General features: G+C 36.2%; 1 protein-coding gene across 1 annotated transcript; it reads right to left on the bottom strand.

Moving 5' to 3' along the window:
* Positions 1-8,963: 8,963 nt before the first annotated feature.
* On the bottom strand, positions 8,964-11,204 carry LOC148200556 (putative sucrose-phosphate synthase). The gene is made up of 4 exons (XM_088111222.1): positions 11,135-11,204; positions 10,741-10,982; positions 9,721-9,784; positions 8,964-9,464 (listed from the first exon to the last, which is right to left on the bottom strand). The coding sequence occupies exons 1-4, from the start codon at positions 11,174-11,176 to the stop codon at positions 9,126-9,128; spliced, it is 687 nt and encodes a 228-aa protein (XP_087967348.1). The 5' UTR covers positions 11,177-11,204; the 3' UTR covers positions 8,964-9,125.
* Positions 11,205-19,890: the final 8,686 nt, after the last annotated feature.

The following is a 19,890-nucleotide window of genomic DNA, read 5'->3' as shown; positions in this document are numbered from 1 at the left end:
TCAAAATATACCCTCTCTAGGTCGAGGAAATCCTTAAATAGGGCTGAATTGGATCATGGGCCAACGTTGACACCGCTCAGCACCCCTACTTGGGTGCCCAGGAGAGCTTGGGAAAGAATGGCGCTCAGCGCCCAAGAAGGGCACCCAGGTGTGGAATGTTACAAGAAGATTATGATTAATTACAGGGAGACAAGACATTGTAAACTAGTGATTATGATTAGGCTTTCTTCGCCGAGACATCGGGTTTAAAGTAATTTAGAAAGTGGCATTAACATTAATGAAAAGAATGATGAATTCCTAAATACAAGAGAGTCGATAGGATGAAATTGATAAACCCCAACAACATATTCATCTATATATTTCAATTCATGTGTTTTGTTTCTTCTTGGCCATTGATCTTCACATACATACATATTTACTTTTGAGTCTTTTGCATTTGAAACTTACAACAATTTGTTCACAAGTCTTAATTAATCAATAAATCACATAATTGTCTTGGTCGTGAGTCCTTTAGGAGAACGATACTTGGTCTTACCAGGTTTATTACTTGATATGATTCGGTTATACTTGCCAAGGGTTAACAAGTTTTTGACTCCATTTTCGGGGATTGAAGATTTGTTCATCACCAGGCAAGCTTGGGAAAGAATGGCGCTCAACGCCCTAGGAATGATGCCCAAGTGTGGAATGTTACAAGAAGATTGGCGCTCAGTGCCCTAAAAAGGGCGCCCAAGCGTGACTACGAGACTTCTGCGCTGAGGCCCCCAACGGAGGGCGCCCAAGCGTCCTGCGACTTTTGGTAGCCTTCTCTTCTGATGCTCTTTTTGTCCTTTTTGAGTTCCAACTTCTTGATATTTAACTCCTCTTCCAATTCATCCCAATTTCCTACAAAATCAAGGGGATTTAGTGATAAAATTTTCAAGTATAACCTCAACTCTCTTATTCACCAAAATAAGCTAAAAACAAGAGTACATGCAAGTTTATAAGTCAAAAAGGGTTCATTTGTTATCAAAATTTACTCTCAAATAACGGTTAAAGCAACCGTTATGAAGACTCAAGAATGGTTGGAAAAGAAGTAAAGAATTGGAAATCTTCCTTTTTAGGTTCCATGATGTTTGAAGGAGTTGAAGTTGCCATGAGTACAATTACTCTTCTTCTCTATTATCCTATTCTTTCTTCTTTTCTTCTTCTCTTCAATTTTTCGCTTCTTTTTCTCTCTTTCTCGTCTCTCTTCTTCCTTTCTCTCTTCTTCCTCTCTCCCTCTCTCTTCTTTCTCTCTTCTCCCTTCTTCTTTTCTTCGCTCATCTACTCTTCTCTCTCTCTTTTCTTCTTCTTGTCTTTGTTCCTCTTTTTGTCTCTCAATATCTCTTTCTAGTTTATTACTTCAACTCTATTTTCTTAGCCTTCAACTCCTTAAGTTTAATTTCAAATTCTAGTTCTCTAAGAAGGAAACCATTCTCGTTTAAACTTTCAAAAAATGTTTTTCCCTTTTCAATGTAATCTCTCATTAATTGTAGGTTTCTCTTAATAGTTGAAGGCACACACTTTTTCCTCATGCAAGATTTTAATTCATACCAATCACGAATGGAGGAATTTCTACCTATCCTAACATGATATTGTCTTTCATCCCACCAATCTCTTGCATGCTCTTCAAATCTAGAAGTCTAGAGACTAAGGTCATATGATTCACTATCTCTAGAATGGAAATAGGTTTCAAATTTACTTCTTCTAACAATGAATGGATGCATGTTATTAATTTCCTTTTCCCGAGCTAGGTATATTAATGCACTAGTATTCTCACCAAAAAATGGAGTATTTTCCCTAGCTTTATGATATAAATCATTATCAATCGTATCAAATTCATGGAATGAATAAGTCTTCCTTCTAGCTTTGTCAAGTTCTCTTTTATTGTCTTTGTAACTAAGTGGCTTATAAAAAATTAGAAATGTTACCATTGAGGAGCATTGGTACTTTGAAGATAAAAGATTTTGATGATGCTACAAGTGATAAACTCGAAGAATCAAGTTATAATTGTTTTAAAAGAACTTTTGTAGTTTGCAAATGTAGTAGGAAAGATTTCAACATGTAATCACTTAGAAATCTCGTATCTTTAAGTTAGTTACGTATATAACCGATTACGTGGTAGAATAATTGATTATCATGAGCTTTACTAAAAAGCCATTTTGCTTTGGAATAATCAATTATTACTTCAAATAATCGATTATTACTTCAAATAATCAATTATCACTAGTCCTGATGAGAACTGCCCAAGTCCTTGGAATAATCGATTGTTCCTCAAGATAACCGATTATCACTTTTTGAAATACCCTGTAATGGACTTGAATAATCGATTATCACTAACAATAATCGATTATCACTAGCAGTTGTAATGTGTCTTTTCAATTTCAGACCAGCTGTTTAAAAATAGTTGTTTTAAAACCCTTAGAGGGTTAACTCTGAGTTTTTTAAGAATACAGTGTAACTAAGGAAGTTCTAAAAAGCTGGTTCATTGCATTGCCTGGTCTCGTGAATAGGAGAAGCTCGTGCTTTGTGTATCAAAGGTCAGAGCGGTTCTCTTTGAGTTGCAATGCTGCTATCTTCCGGTTCGTTGGTTGAAGAAAGATTCTGACTACACTGTTCCGATTCGTTGGTCGAAGGAAAGTGTGGTTGCTCGCCTTCAGTTCATTGGTCGAAGGAAGCACTCTTCCGGTTTGTTCGTCGAAGAAAGGTTTTGTCATTATATTCTCTTTCACTCCATTGTAATCTGTTGAACTATTTTTAGTGAAAACATTAATCAGTTTTTATAGTGATTAACAACTGGATGTAGAATCTTTTGATTCGAACCAGGATAAAAATTTTGTGTGTGAATTTTTTTATTCCCTACACTCTTTATAATTTCTGCACATCAACTGTTCGATAGATTTTCTCTAAGAAAATAAATTTTCTAAAACAGACTATTGTAACTTGAGTTGTGACCGTAACACGCTTTCCGCTTACTTTTATTCTATTGTGAGAGTCTACGATACCGGTTGTCCTGATACCAACAAGAAATTGTTAGAGGCATATATTCCGAACAATTGATGAAAGAAGCATATATTAATTAAAACCAATTCAAATACATGAGAGTTTAGAGGTTACATCTTCCCTAACAACAAAAGAGTTTAATTCCCATCGTCATGAAGAAACTAGGTGTACAATGGAATGAAAGAGATAGAAAAACCCTAGAAATTGAAGAGGAGAGCTCCCACATCCCCAAATATGCCTCCAAAGGACCAAAACGTGTGTTTCTGTGCTCAAGCAATCAAGAGATACAATCCCTAAGACGTCCAAGTCCTTAAATGGATCAAAAAAATAACAGAAAATGGGTCCAGGCCCAACACGCTGGCGCTCATTTAGGGCGCCCGGGTGAAACTGTGAGAAAACTGGCGCTCAGCGCCCTTGGAAGGGTGCCTAGGTGTGGTGTGGGAAAAAATTAGCGCTCAGCCCCCCTTAGGGGCGCTCAGCCCTGGCGGTAGCATTCCAAAACTCATTTTGTTTGTTGTTTTGCTTGCTTTTATGGCTGATTCAACTCTATACATTGTTGGAGATTCTTCCATGCACATTATTAGCTACAAAATAAAGGGAATATAATGATAAAATCATAAAGTATAATCTCTACTCCCTTATTCACAAAGTCATGAACCCCGTTCTTCTTCCTGTATACACCACAAGGAAACAACAATACTCAGCGTTTGCTAAAGCTGCTGATCATGCAATAAACACCTTTGTTTGTCCAGAACGATCAGACTTTACGAATCAATCAATCTTGCTTCTCAAGAAATCTTCAAGACTTTTACACCATGATAGTTCTTGTTTCTTGGAGCGTTTCTTTCTTCTGTAAAACTTCAAAGCTCAATCTGAAATCAATATGAAAATTGTTAAACTCAATTGTCTTAAAGAATTTCAAATCATACGTCTATATATAGTGTAAGTCAAATCAGACACATTTTAATCGATTATGCTATTAATCTAATCGCTTACACTACATAATTATAACATATTAACAACAGTCAAAGCCATTAATTGAATGCTCAATTAATGTAATCGATTGGTAATAAATTCTTGGTCAACATATTTAAAAATATGACCGTTGAGACAATTATGTCAAGCAATGAAATAGCTTTCAAATCTTTAACAGACTTAATTGAATACATGATCCATGTAATCAATTAGGCTTTAACACTTATCATATTTTGGAAAAAGTTTCTGCTCAAAATCCAACACAACACACTTGAAAAATATTTGTGTAAACATACGAGTTTTAATCGATTTAATTACTAACGTAATCGATTCAAACCTTGTTGTTTTGCTGCAGTTTAAAAGTTAAGTTATCTGATGACTTTAATTGATTAACACACCATTGTAATCGATTAAGTCATACAAATATGCTTGGTGCATGTGGTTTTTCCATTTCCAAAACTCATATTATGCATACACAAATATAATCACATTTCAAACACAGTAATATGCAATAATCAATACAATGTGTCGACAACTATGCTTGTACAAATCTCATAGTAAGCATAAGCATATATAGCACACATAACACAGTACATACACATGTGTTTTTATTAACAATGTGTTGTGATCATCAAAAACAAATATCACAGAGATTTGGGTTTAGTTAACACTTTACTCCCCCTATCAACAATCTCCCCCTTTTTTGATGATGCACAACCATGATTAATAAAACCATGTTGTATAGTCCACAATTAAACACAGTTCAATCATCTTAGAAAACACAATTCAATTACATCAGATATTCTCCCCTTTGGGCATTAGCAAAAAAGGACATTTAGTACACAATAATTGAAACAAAGATAATGAAGCAATTTGAGATGCATCAATTAGTATAACAGAATGAATTTGATGTTTCCCCGGTCAAAAATCTTCACATGATTCCATCATTTTCTCCCCCTTTCATTAACATGTGAACCATTAAACAATATACATTACTCCCCTGGTCATTATGCATACTCAAACATTAAATCACAGATGCATAATACAAATATATCAGAGTTGTGTATCACTCAAGGATATTCAAGAAATGTATCAGAGAAATAGTACAAAAGTCATATCAGAGTAGTTTTGATACATGTTGAATCATCACAATAGTTTAATCACTTATAATCTCAAATCAAATTCATAGCGGATCAACACAAAGAGATATAAGCTGAATAAACATATAACCGATAATAAGTCATGGTTTAAAGTATCATATATCAGATGTTTAGAAACTTCAAACCAAATGTTGAATCTCAATAGATTAGAACTTCATCTTAATCGATTTTATCCGTAGAGTAATGTTGATTTTCCATCTTAGCTCAGTCAACAAACTATATTCCTACATAACCCTTCAGGCTTATCTAGATCAAACATTTTAGTATTTATGTAGTACAGTAATCAACATAGTTAAAGTATTATTATGTAATGATAAGAATGTAACAATGAAATTATTGAATTGCATACATACAAATTAATTAATCGATTTATCAATCAGATTAAGTCATCAAACACAAATTCACACTCAAATTCATTAAAATCGAAGTATAACTTTCATTCATAATAAGAAAATAATTACAACCAGATGAAAACAAAATATATGGCATAACAATGCCATTAGCAAAAGAAACACAACAAGGTAACAGAAAAATAACCAAGGATTTAAGTAACTATTCCTAGACTTTCTTCTTATTTTTCTTTCCTTTAAAGTTGTAGATAAGCATGTCACTAGCACTTTCTTTTGCAATACTATTTTCTTCACTTTCTTCCTCTTCCATTTCTTCTTCTTCACTCTCTTCTGGAGTATCCTCTTCTTCGTCACTCTCTTCTTCAGCTTCAACCTCCTCATTTAAATCCTTCATGTTTAGATGCCTCTTGATTTCCAAAACATCTTGATTATTGTTTTGGCAGTGAATTTTCAAAGAGCGCATCTCTCTTACCATGTACTTTTCAAATTCAGAGTGAGGAGGATAAGGAATGAATGATGACCCAGTTGCTTCTTCCTCCTCATCTGTGTACTCATCCTTGAATAACCAACCATCTGGTCCATGTTGGAGTCCCATATGGTGTAAGGTAGACTTCTCAATCATATTACTTGTCCCATAAGACTCACTGAACTATTTTACACATTCCACTCCAAAGCGAATAAGCACTTTAGAAATAAACACGCAGTAAGGTAACATCACAGACTCTAGTCTAGTGACCTTGACAAAATTCTCAAATATTGTAACGTGCCAATCAACTTGAACATTTTCCTTAATTGCTTTCAAAAGGAACAATTCCTCAGTTGTTGCTTGTGCTTGATTACTTCCTTTTGGCATCAGAAGCCAAGAAATGACAAAAACGCATAGCCTATCATCTTTTTTTCATTCCACCTGTCTTGTAGTTAGAATAATCCCTCAATGATTTTGGATTTCTCAAACAATCTTGATATACAAAGAAGTCATGAAATCCTTCCATACCCAAATGGCATTTGTCTCCACCCAACCGAAAATCAGCAATATCTGTCCAAACTACATCTGTTAGTTTGATGTCAACTCCTTTCACTCTGGAGCAAAGAGTTCCATCACTGATCTTTAGGTTCGAATAGAACACTCTTACTAATTCGGGATACCATGGGTTCGCCATTTCTACAAAATATTTCAAGCCTTGTCTGTTGAGCCATCCAGGAAAAATAAATCCTTCATTGCTTAAGAAACTTAGCTTTAGATATTTGTGAGAGATGATTTTCCTCATTCTCCAACTATCCAAAAATTTAGACAGTGCACTATCATCGCTGATCCACCCATCAATGTTTGACATTTGTCGCATGTTTTTGCTTCCTAGTTTCAGACGACGAAGAAGCCATTTATATAGTATGTAGAAGTTGAATTTCAGGAAACCCAAGAGAGAAAGATCATAGAGCTTGCAGTGAAAGTGTTATTGACAAGCTTCTTGATTTAGAATTAATAGGTCAGACAAATGATTTGGAGGGAATCCAAAACTAATTTTTTCTCGCCAAAGTTGAACCAATCGATTTCAACATATTTAAATTTTTAAAATAGAGAAGCCCATATCAGGATATATAATCGATTTTATTACTATCAGAATCGATTTCATGTTTAACAGGGTTTCACTTAAAACAAAGAAACATACAAAAATCCAAATCAATTTCATATATAATATAACAGATTAAAAATCGTGAAAAACATTTTTCCATTCAAACACATCAATCATATAGACACTCATCAAACATGCACACAATAGTCATTCGCACAGATGCTTATAATGCATGAGTGCATGAAAATAACAGTTTTCGTTACCACATTGAGATACTCAAGAATTTGTGTAATGTTCCACTGCAGTCCATCCTTGAGCACTACTTTGCTTCAGCAACAACTTACTTTCCTGCAAAACAATTGAAAGCTTTTGAAACAGGTACCTAGACAAACTTGAGTCCTTTATGGTTAGTTACAGGAGGTTGTTCCTTTGGAATCCACTTGTATTTCCCACTAGGAACTCCAACCTTTCTATAGTAACAGTTCCTGACAGTATGTCCTATAGTATTACAATAAAAACAAGCATTTGTAACAGGTTTGCTCAGATCAAAGAATCTTTTAGAATTAATTCTATCGCTCACCTATGCCTTGTCTGTTTATTGCTCTACCCTAAGACCTTAAAACAACATCTAGATTATCTCTTTCTAGAGTAAACTTTGATAGAGTGCTTGTTGTTAAGACTTCGGCAAGTGTACCGAATCGTATCAAGTAATATAAAATGGTAAGATCAAGTATTGTATCCCAAAGGACTCACGACACTAAACAGTTATGTAATTGCTTAACCAATTAAGACCTAAGAACAATTTTTGGTGGTTTTCAATGCAAATGCAATAAAAATAAACATGAATGCAATTTGATCAATTGAGGCTAAACACTATACACTACAAAAAAAAAAGGGCATTACCGAAGGCCAGAAGCCCTCGGAAACAGCCCAAAACCGTCGGTAAAAGATAATTACTGAAGGCTTATCGACGACCAAAGAGCCCTCGGTAAATCCCTTGTCGCTAACATTTACCGAGGGCTTTTGCCCTTCGGTAATTACCGAGGGCCAAAAGCCTTCGGTAATTACCGAGGGCCAAAATCCTTCGGTAATTACCGAGGGCCAAAAGCCTTCGGTAATTTCCGAAGGGCGAATTTTCTGCTGTCCAGTAACCAATTATGGTGTAGTTTATGATCTGCTTTGGTGTAGTTTATAAATGTAAGTAGAAGTCATAGATATTGGGAAAAAATTACCATACTGCTGGAAATGTACATCAAAGGTATATTTTTTCAACCAATATGAGAAGTAACGGTATCAAAACATACCTAAATCCAACTTTCATAATAGTATCAACCAATAGAAACTCTAATCTTCTCTAATTATTATGTACTAAAATTCCTAATTCTATTTCGAGAAAGAAAAAGGACAGCTAGTAAATTTTCTTCATACAACATACTCACACTACAACCAAATTTATCATACTTTGATTAGCATGTCAAAAGTTAGAAATAGAACATCATTCTCGGTTCCTCCAATATTCCACTATATTTCCAGAAATCATATATTTTCAATCATACATAACAACCACAAATTCTATCCTAGCATCAATTCACACATAATGACTTTTCAAGAATCTCGAAACCATTCATAAAACTACAACAACCAGGGAATATGCAACGCTATAATCATTTCCCTACATCATATTTCATCCAACATATTCAAGTATATATTAATTTTGCATCAACATTATGTTGTTTAAAGATGATCCTTATATAAGTTTTCCAAACACCTAAGCACATCCAGTCACGGTCTAAACATCATAAAACCCAGTGCACTAAAATATATATATATATATATATATACCAACCAGAAAAATACACATAATAAACCATAAATTTCTAGTAAGTTGCATTTATTTCATCTCTCGATAGTCGACCTTGCTTCAGAAGTTGTTCCAACTTATCACGGCCAAGCGAGTGCCCAGTAAAAAGCATAGGAACATTTAAGGCGCCAGCTAAAAGAGCAGCAGAGTCACCTGCATCTGCATAATGTCCATGGATGGCGACTGGTCAGATAGCATGCCCGCTGCCAATCTGTTCCCCAAGAGATTTGGACATCTGTATAATGTGGTTAAGTGCTCCGTCAACAAATTCAGGAATGTATGGCCAGAGAAGTTCTTTCGGAATATATTTATCTCTCGGACCAAATGGAATACGAACAATATAAGAACCACTACTCTCTCCCATGTCATCTCCATAATCATCCGCGTCTCTTGGTGTCAACATTTTTGTTGGCTCCGCATAACTCCAGTCTACATCCAGAGCCGCCACTTGTCTAGTTAGCAAATCAACCCGATAAACTCCTGGCCTAGACCCCAATGCCCTCGCTAGTTCCACCACATACTTAACCTATTCAGCAGAAACAAAGACAGATGGAAAGATTTTAGTTTGCACATACTAGCAGTGTGAAAAAACAAAAGGAAGACAAAGATCCTTTTTGGATAAGTTTTTCCCTGAACACTGGCAGAAAAAGAAAACTAAAAAAAGTTGGAATAAACTTTCTATCAAAAGCTGAAACGAGTTGTTTTAAATAAGTCTATTTTGTATATAAATTAAAATCACCATTTCGAAGAAATTAAAAAACAAATAAAAATGAAAGCGCTACCTGACCACCGGTATCAGAATCACGTCCTAGCTCCATATTCTCACCTCGTATTAGGCCATGAATTCTGCACACATATGCCCCTTCTTGTTAAAATCAAATAACGAAATCAAACCAATCATAGCTTAATCTAATCAGCGAATACACAGATTACACTCTGCACAGCAGAATAAAGAAACAAACAGTCTAACTTCAATATCAATCTACTTATCACCAGAGCTCGATTCAATTACACATTCATTACAATAAAAACAAAAGCAAAAAGACAGAGGTGAAGGACACCTACCTGACGAGTACAATGTAGAGCTTCTTCCCTTTCTGACTGTTGGCCCAAGTCTAAGTATAGTTTTCAAATTTTGATTTTTCTTTAACTGTAATAATTTCAGTTTGGAAAAACACCCTTCATTCCATCGAAGCAAGTTTCAATCAAGGTTTGGATATTGTAAGTTTCCTTAATAATTATATGAAAACTACGAGATATATATATATATATATATATATATATATATATATATATCCAGAGTCATAAAATTTATAAAAGGGTCTGTAACATGGTTTTGCATTTATTAAACATTAATTTCTTTTTCAAAATGTATCAAGAAAGATTCTCATGAAACTAAAATTAGAAATAATACATTCTCATATATTTGATATAAAAGTTTTGCAAGCATATTCCATGAAATCATTAATTGCCAAAAATATAACTATTTATGTTTTTCTTACTTGTTGTTCTTACAGTAAAATATAGGAATATTATACACTTTTAAGATGGTGGAAATGATTTTCTTTAATAATTAACTTGTCGTTCATTCTTGACGACACTGAATATATATGCATTGAGTGTTATGATTTATGTATTTTTGTGGAAGAATTGAAATATAGGAATATTATACTCTACACAACAGAATAAAGAAACAAACAGTCTAACTTCAATATCAATCCACTTATCATCAGAGCTCGATTCAATTACACATTCATTACAATAAAACCAAAAGCAAAAAGACAGAGGTGAAGGACACCTACCTGACGAGTACAATGTAGAGCTTCTTCCCTTTCTGACTGTTGGCCCAAGTCTCTATGGCATCTGCAGAACTGATTCTGGGAAGCCTGGCTCTGTTGGCATCGCCGTGAGCTGACGCGTCACTGACCGGATCTCCCTTCTCTCCTTCCGACAAGTCCTCCGACATATCCGCGGTGGCTTCCCTCCGCCCTCGCTCGCGCTCCAAGCGGCGCTTGTTCACTCTCTGCGCCGCCTCACTCTCCAACTACTCAAATCCATCACAACACACACAGCACGATCAATAGACATCATCAAGCAGAAAAATCACAACACATAATTGATAATAATTATAATCAATGGGATTGAGAATCGAGAATCGAGAATCAAGAATTGAGAATTGAGAGTCGATGATCGAACCTGCTTCTTCTGGCGAGCGAGGTTCCAAATCCGCCAGCACATGTTCTCCAACCTGGTGTTCCTCTCCTGAGGACTCCTGGTGGATGAAGCCTATAAAACGAAAAGGAGAAGATCATCGGAAAGAAGTGAATGAGCGGAATCAGAAAGAAAGGGAGAGCGAAAGAGCATACCTGAACCCATGAGCGGTAGAGATCGGTCTCATCAAAGCCGATGACCTCTTCGACGAAGTAGCGAGTAGGACTGAACCTGCCTCTCTCTCTGAGAAGCAGAGAGGACTTGGAACCTGTCGCAACACTCACAAGGACCAAAACCCCCGAACCCTAGCCGCAAACCAGCCACCAACGATCCGCAACAATAACCACTTCAAACCGCCTTAGGACGACAACCCACGCTTTAAACCAAAAAACTGCTTCGAATAGAGAGTAGGAAATGGAAGAGCGCCACTCAACAACGAACCTCCGTCAGCGTCCACACCACAACATCGAACCGGTTGACCGCCACGAAGGTCGCAACCCTAAGTCAAGGAGTGAGTTTCGACAAAAGGGAGGGAGGTTGTTCTACTTCTGGGAAATTTGAAGAACAAATGCTCAAATTTTGAAGTTAAAGCATCGAAGATATTACCGAAGAGCAAAAGCCTTCGGTATTTAATTTCACCCATACATTACCGAAGGCCTGAAAGCCGTCGGTAATTAACCTTCGGTAATACGCGTTTTTATTGTAGTGATAGTGGATGAATGAAGTTGAAAATATGAGATGACTATGTTGTTGGGGTTTAGATTTCACCAAGTTTACTCTCATGTATATACGAATTCTACTTCTTCATAAATGTCAATGTCACTCTCTAAAATACATAAAACCCGATTCCTCGGCGAAGAAAGCCTATCCTTAACTATTAATTCATACAATTCCTAGCATTCCTAATAATTAATTCTGAAGAATAGAAGCTTAAGACAACCAGAACTCATACCCCCACTCCTGAGCAATACATCTTCTAGGAATAATTCTCCGGATCATGAATTGTAAGATACCTTCCGGTAATCATGCAAATCACATACATCATGCTACTGAATGAGTTAAACAGTGCAAGCATTATGTAAAGAAGAATTATTCTAAAAATTAATGAAAGAAGCATAAATAATTAAGAATCAATTCAAAATATATGAGAGTTCAAGAGGTTATATCCTTTCCCCAATGTTGATGGATTGGCAAGTGTACCAAATCGCACAAGTGATATAAAATGGTAAGACCAAGTATCGTATCCCTGAAGACTCTCGGCACTAGACAATTGTGTGATAACTCAATTAATTAAGACTTAAATAAAACGAGATTGTTGGTTTCAAATGCAAAGACATAAAATTAAATATGAATGCAAAAACACCGTTCAGTCACAAGTCTTAAATAATCAACAAGTCTTAAAACATAATTAGGGTTTGATTTCACCAAGTTTACTCTCATGTATATAAGAATTCTTCTATTTACATTAATGTTAACGTCACTTACTAAATTACTTAGAACCCGATCCCTCGGCGCAATAAGCCTTCCTGAATTCCTAGTTTGTGCAATTCCTAGTGTTCCTAGAAAATTAAGTCTGAAGATCAAGAGCTTAAGACGACCAAGTACTCATACCCTCATCCTTGAGAAATATTACCCTTGGGAGAATTCAACAAGAACCTGAATTGTAAGGAACCTCCCGGCACTCATGCAATTCATAAATCATGCTACTAAATGAGTTAAATAGAGCAAGCATTGAAAAAGATGGATTCCCTAACAATTAATGAAAAAGCATATAAATTAAGAATCAATTTTAATGCATAAGAGTTCACAAGGTTACATCATTCCCCAACAAAAACTAGAGTTTAGTTCCCCATAGACATGGAGAAACTAGATGAATAATGGAAAAGCATGAGATAGTAAAACCCTAAAAGTAGAAGAGGAAGCTCTCGCCTTCAGATCCGACTTCAAAGAGTAGAAGAGTTTGTTGTTGTGTTGCTCTAGCCAGAGATGCAAAACCTAGAGCTAGGTCCTTTAAATAAAGTCAGAAAAGAGTAGAAACAGGGCCTAGTCCAGAAGAGTCGAAATAGAGCAAAACTTGGGCCTAATCCACGAAGCACGACGCTCGGGCTCCCCATTTAGGGCGACTAGGCGGAGGAGGTAGATTTCTAGCGCTCAAGCCTCCAAACAGGGCGCCCAAGCCTCGCAGACTACATTCTAGTTGACTTTTCTGCACTCTGGTTTACTTGTCTGCACTCTGGTTGAGTTTTCTGCACTCTAGTTGACTTTTCTGCATTGTAACTATTTGGTACTTTAACTCTTCCTTCAAATCATTGCAATAGCCTACAAAATCAAGGGAATTTAGTGCAAAATCATCAAGTATAACCTCAACTCTCTTATTCACAAAACGAAAGAAAAAACATGAGTTAAAGCAAGTTTCTAAGTCAAAAATGGTGCATTTAGTATCAAAGTTACATCACAGATAACGGTGTTTTAAACCGTTATCAGTCAACATATTTAAAAATATGATTGTTGAGATAGATATGCCAAACAATGAAATAACTTTCAAATCTTTAACAGACTTAATTGAATTCATGATCCATGTAATCAATTAGGCTTTAACAACTAGCATATTTTTGAAACTTTTCTTCTCAAAATCCAACACAGCACACTTGAAAATATTTGTGCAAACATACGAGTTTTAATCGATTTAACCACTAACATAATCGATTCAAAACTTGTTGTTTTGCCACAGTTTAAAAGTTAAGTTGTCTGATGACTTTAATTGATTAACACACCATTGCAATCGATTAAGTCATACAGATATGCTTGGTGCATGTGATATTTCAATTTCCAAAGCTCATATTGTGCATACAGAGATATAATCACATTTTAAACACAGTAGTATGCAATAATCAACACAATGTATCCACAACTATGCTTGTACAAATCTCATAGTAAGCATAAGCATATATAACACACATAACACAATATATACATGATAACGATCGAAAATACCGTTATCTCTAATTCAATTTTGACATTAAATCAACCCTTTTTGACATAGAAGCTTACTTGAACTCGTGTTTTTAGTCTAGTTTACTGAATAAGTGAGTAAAGGGTATACTTTATGATTTTATCACTAAATTCACTTTATTTTGTAGCCAATAATGTGCTTGGAAGAATCTCCAACAATGTATAGAGCTGAATAAGCCATAAAAGCAAGCAAAACAGCAAAAAAAGTGAGTTTTGTAATGCTACCGCTAGGGCGGGGCGCTCAATTTTGGCCGCATGAGCGCCAGCTTTGTACCTTGGGCGCCTGGGCGCCCTAGTAAGGGCACTACGCGCCAATTTTTTCTCGCACAACGCCTGGGCACTGTTAACACTCGACATGTCTACTGAATCGTATGAAGTAATAATAAAATGGTAAGACCAAGTATCGTTTCCCAAAGGACTCATGGCCTAAATAGTTATGTGATTTGTTGATTAAATTGGACTTGTAAACGAAATCTTGTAGGTTTAGATGCAAATACTGAAAGAAGCAAAAGTGATTGATGTAAAATATGGAATGATGATGTTTTTGGGGTTTCCGATTCATCCTATCCACTGTCATGTATTCAAGAATTCATCTTTCTTCATTAATGTTAATGCCACTTTCTAATTTACCTTAAACCCGATGTATCGGTGAAGAAAGCCTACTCCTAATCACTAGTTTACAATGTCTTGTCTCCCTAGCAATTATTCATGCATTACATTCACACAGAAGCTTAAAGGCAAACAATCCTCCTATCCCTATGTCTTGGTAGTATTGCTCTTGGGAGAATTTCCTCAGGTCTAGACGTATCTATATGTGTCCATATAAATAACATCAATGATCATGCAATTGAATGAGTGAAACAAAGCATGCATAAAGTATAGAAGACAAACCCTAACAATTAATGAAGTAAAGCATATAAAATCAAGAATCAATTCAATACATGAGAGTTTCAAAGGATTACATCGGTTCCCCAACAACAAAGGAGGTTTAGTTCACCATAAACATGGTGAAACTAGATGAAAAACATTGAAAGAATGAAAGATAGAACCCTAGAATTTGAAGAAAGGAGCTTCCGCATCAAAAATCCTCCTCCAAGGGCTGAAGAAAGTGTGATTTCGCCTCTTTCTGTTCAAAGATACTAACCCTAGGTCGACTAAACCCTTATATAGTTTATTAAAAATTACAGAAAATAGGCTCAAGTCCAATTAAATGGTGTTGAGCGGCACTTTTGCCGCTCAACGTTAAGTGCGGCTCTTCAGAATGACGCTCAGCTACAGTTTTATCCCTCAACAGTGATTGTGGTGCTTCAGAACGCCGCTCAGTGGTAAAAGTTGCGTTGAGCGGTGAATGCGACTCTTCTTTTGTGCACTTTTACTTCCTTTACTAAATCCAGCTACTTACTACTTCAAATTCTTTCATCTAATTCATCTTAATTCCTGCCAAAACAAGGAAAACCAAGCATAAAACCCGTCCAACTCACTTATTTCCAAAACTTAAGTAAAAACATGATTCCAAGCTAGTTTCTAAGTCATAAAGGTTGTTTTTAATATCGAAATTAAGTATAAAAATAACATTTTTTCAACCGTTATCAGTTGCCCCACTTAGGGCGCTGAGCGCCAACGTGTTGCACTTGGACTCGTTTTCTGTTACTTTTTTTATCTATTTAAGCACTTGGACGTCCTAGGGATTGTATCTCTTGATGTCTTGAGCACATAAACACATTTTTTGCTCCTTGGAGGCAGATTTAGGGATGTGAGAGCTCTCCTCCTCAGTTTCTAGGGTTTTTCTATCTCTTTCATTCCATTATTCATCTAGTTTCTTCATAATGATGGAGAACTAATCTTATTTGTTGTTGGGGAAGATGTAACCTCTAAACTCTCATGTATTTGAATTTGTTTTGAATTATTATATGCTTCTTTCATTAATTGTTAGGGATTTTCTCCTTTGCTAAATTCTTATATTTTATGATTTGTCTAAGTATCGGGAGATGTCTTACGAATCATGATCTGGGAAATTTCTCCCAAGAGCAACATTGCCCAGAGATGGGGATAGGAGGATTGGTCGTCTTATGTGTTAGCAAAAATCAAAGATGAAGTTTTGATGATGAACAGATTTGCACAAGTCAAGATCCATAAAGACAAATTGAAGATCTTTGTATTTTATAAAGCTTTTATAATAATCAAAGTTGATGTAATAGTGCTCAAATATGTATTAGGGTTGATTCTTGTAATTTATAGTTGATTTATTTACTGTTGAGAATCATCCACAAGCTGTTTTAATCGATTAAACCCAGTTTTAATCGATTAAAACGAGGCTGGCACTGAAAACCCAATTGCCCCTGTAATAATCGATTAAAGCTAATAATAATCGATTAGTTAATCGATTATTCCTGAGAATAATCGATTAACGCTAGCCGTTGGGGGTTTCAGATTTGAAAAACTAGCCGTTGTACTCATTTTAATCGATTAATAATTGTGTTAATCGATTAAATGCGTTAGATGGCCCGTTTTCGAAGAATGGAAGGGTATTAGGCTGAGTCTATAAGATGGCTCACTCTTAATCTCAAAAACAACTCTTCCCTTGTGAAAAACATCTCTGAACTCTTTGAGAACTCTGTGAGATTGTTGAAGCTAAGGAAACTCTTGTCGGCAAAGTCCTGAAGTGCTACTACGGTGACAGAGGAATAACTTGTTCATCCTTGGTATATCCGAGGAAGTGCCTGGAAGAGAATCATCCTTCGTGAAGCATTCGAAGGAGGTGGTCATCCTTTGTGAAGATTCAAAGGAAGTGTAAGTTCGTCTCTTGTGGTTTCAAGAGAGGTGGTATTTCTAAACTTACAAATTGTTTTTCTTTGTGATTAATATTTGTAATTGTTTTGTGTTAGTGAAAAAGGTTTATCTTGTTTGAGATAAGCGACTGGACGTAGGATCCGAGTGATCTGAACCAGGATAAAATCACCTGTGTAATTTTCTCTTTCCCTTACTCTGTCATTTATATTTAATTATCTGCCCAGTAAGAAAAATTAAGAGAAAAATAATAAAAGGCACAATAAAAGTATATAACCAATTCACCCCCCTCCCCTCTTGGTTTGTTCCACGCTAATAATTCCGTTGCAGCGATTCTAACAATTGGTATCAAATCTTGCTTTGATAGTCATTCAAATGGCAGGATCACATCAAACCTTTGCAGAGGGTGCATCAATCAATAGACCCTCACTATTCACAGGTGAGAACTATGCATTCTGGAAGGTAAGAATGCAAATATTTATTGAATCTATTGATTGTGAAATTTGGGATGTTATTGCGTCTGGCTCTTCTGTTCCTACTAACAATACACAGGAACCAAAGCCCCGTGGTCAATGGACCACTGAAGAAAAGAAAAGATTTCAGAATGACGTAAAAGCCCGGAATATCATTGCATCAGCATTGACTGTTGATGAGTTCTACAGGGTCTCTGTCTGCAAAACTGCTCAAGAAATGTGGGACGTACTCAGAGTGACGCATGAAGGAACAGATGATGTAAAGAGGGCAAGGAAGAACTCCTTAATCCAAGAGTATGAAATGTTCCGGATGAAGCAAGGAGAAACAATTTCAGACGTTCAAAAACGCTTCACCAACATTGTCAATCATCTCATTGGACTGGGTAAGTCATTTGATACCGATGAACTTAACATTAAAATCTTGAAATCTTTAGACAGGTCGTGGCAACCAAAGGTGACTGCAATCTCGGAGTCACAAAACCTCAACACCATGACTATGGCGGCACTCTTTGGAAAGTTGAGGGAACATGAACTAGATCTTGGAAGACTTGATGAAGAAGAAGCAAACGCCAAAAACAACAAGAAGAGTTTGGCATTAAAGTCGGAGGTTGAAAGAAGCAAAGGTAAATCGGAAGATGAAGACTCGGACGAAGAGCAAAATTTAAGTCTTGTGATCAAAAGATTAAACAGGTTCATGAAGTCTAAGGGTAAAGGAAGATTTAGATACGAAAAGAAAGATAATCAAGTATCTTCCTCAAATTACCGATGCTACGGCTGTGGAGAAAAGGGGCATCTAAAAGCAGACTGCCCAAATCAAAAGAAGGGTGAAGACAAAAAGGAGAAAAGATTTTTCAAGAAAAAGAAGGCCTACTGATGGAATCGTACTTGATGTAGTCCTCCTTTTGTATTTTTATCTTTTATAGTTTAGCTCTTAAGGAGCATGGGTTACTATAAATACCCAGCTCTGCTATTGTATTGTTACTTTGGAGATTAATGAGAATTGAATTTTCTGAATCAGAAACTATTCTCTCTTGAAAGTCATAGGCTAGAGAGTCCAAAGACTCCCTCTAGCCACCTTCCAAGCACCTCTCTCACTTCCATTTTTCAAATTCTACGGTGTTTCTCTCTCCTCCACGACGCCTTTATTCACCAATCCGCTTCCTGTGCGTGGAGTGTTCCTTCAACCACGCGTAACGCTTCACCACGTCTTCATCATTTCACGACACATCTTCATTCTCCACATTCTCTCTCTCGCGAGAGCATTTCTCCATCTCGCAAGCCACATCTTCAGATTTTCATCACCTCTGTAAGTTTCATCCTCTCATATGTTCTCACTTCTTCTTCATCACAGAACCACATCTTCGTTCTTCTTTTTTCAATCTCCAACCACACATTAGGGTTTCTTCCTTCTCAGACCATTTCTCTCCATTTAGCCGATTGAAACCCTTTTTACCATTTGTTCTTTGATTTCTACCGATTAAACCTCCATTTGCACCGTTTAAACGCTTTTGAATCGATCAATCTTGCGTTTGAACCGTTTAATCGGTTCATTTTGAGCTTTTCCCCTTTTCTAGGGTTTTCTTCGTGTCTCTAAGGTTATCTACCGATTAAACCTTAGATCTTAGGGTTTTCTTGAGTCTGTTCATAGTTTAGTAGTTTTCCTTCGATTCAGCTCCCGATTTAGAGCTTCGTCTACTTTCCGCTACGTTCATCTCTTGAGGAAGCTTCGAAGGAGCTCGCGACACGCTCATTCGGCCTCTCCTCGGGCGTTCGTCCATCAAGTGGTATCAGAGCTCAGGTTCGAGCACGCTTCAGAGGTAAGTTGTCTCGCGTTCTCTGTTTTCGCTTGAGTCCGAGTTGAGTTGTTTCGATTCGGTCTTGGCCGATTCATATTTTGTTCATTTGATTCGCATTCTGTTTCATGTCATCGTCTGATAGTTTCATCTCTTTTTGATTTTTTGCGTTTTGTTTCGTTCAATTTCTGATTTGTTCATCATTTTCTATTACTGTCTTGTGATCTGGTTTGTGTCTTCATTGAATCAATTCCAGGTGTTTTCTGGTTTGATGTTGAACTCATTTTCTGATTTTGTGCTTGTCTGTGCCTTGAGTCAATGTTTTTTTTATCATTTTATTCGGTGAATCCAATTTGTTTGAGTCTTTTAATTTGAAAATCACATTTCTGTCATGTTCTAGTCTTGTGCTTTGTTTTAATTGTCAATTTAATTCGAGTTTAACTAGCTGATGCTTGTGTTTTGTGATTCATTTGTGTTGTTTGCACTGAGTAAGTTCTGTTCACCTTAAATAAGCTATGATATTTGGATAAATGAGCTTGGTGACATATTTCAGTGGTGGAGATAATGAATCTCATGTTCTTGAATCTGTTTAATGATAGCTTTGCTTGGTTTCTGCCTAATCAGTAACAAGTGCATACCAAGTGAGCAATGAAAGGCTCAGCCTAGCTCAGTTGCA

Source organism: Vigna umbellata, chromosome 4, assembly GCF_029865625.1.
Source record: "Vigna umbellata cultivar VRB3 chromosome 4, Vumbellata_1.0, whole genome shotgun sequence".
NCBI classification, from domain to species: domain Eukaryota; kingdom Viridiplantae; phylum Streptophyta; class Magnoliopsida; order Fabales; family Fabaceae; genus Vigna; species Vigna umbellata.
The sequence above is the reverse complement of the archived record's forward strand: the minus strand, read 5'-3'. Positions and strand labels throughout refer to the sequence as shown.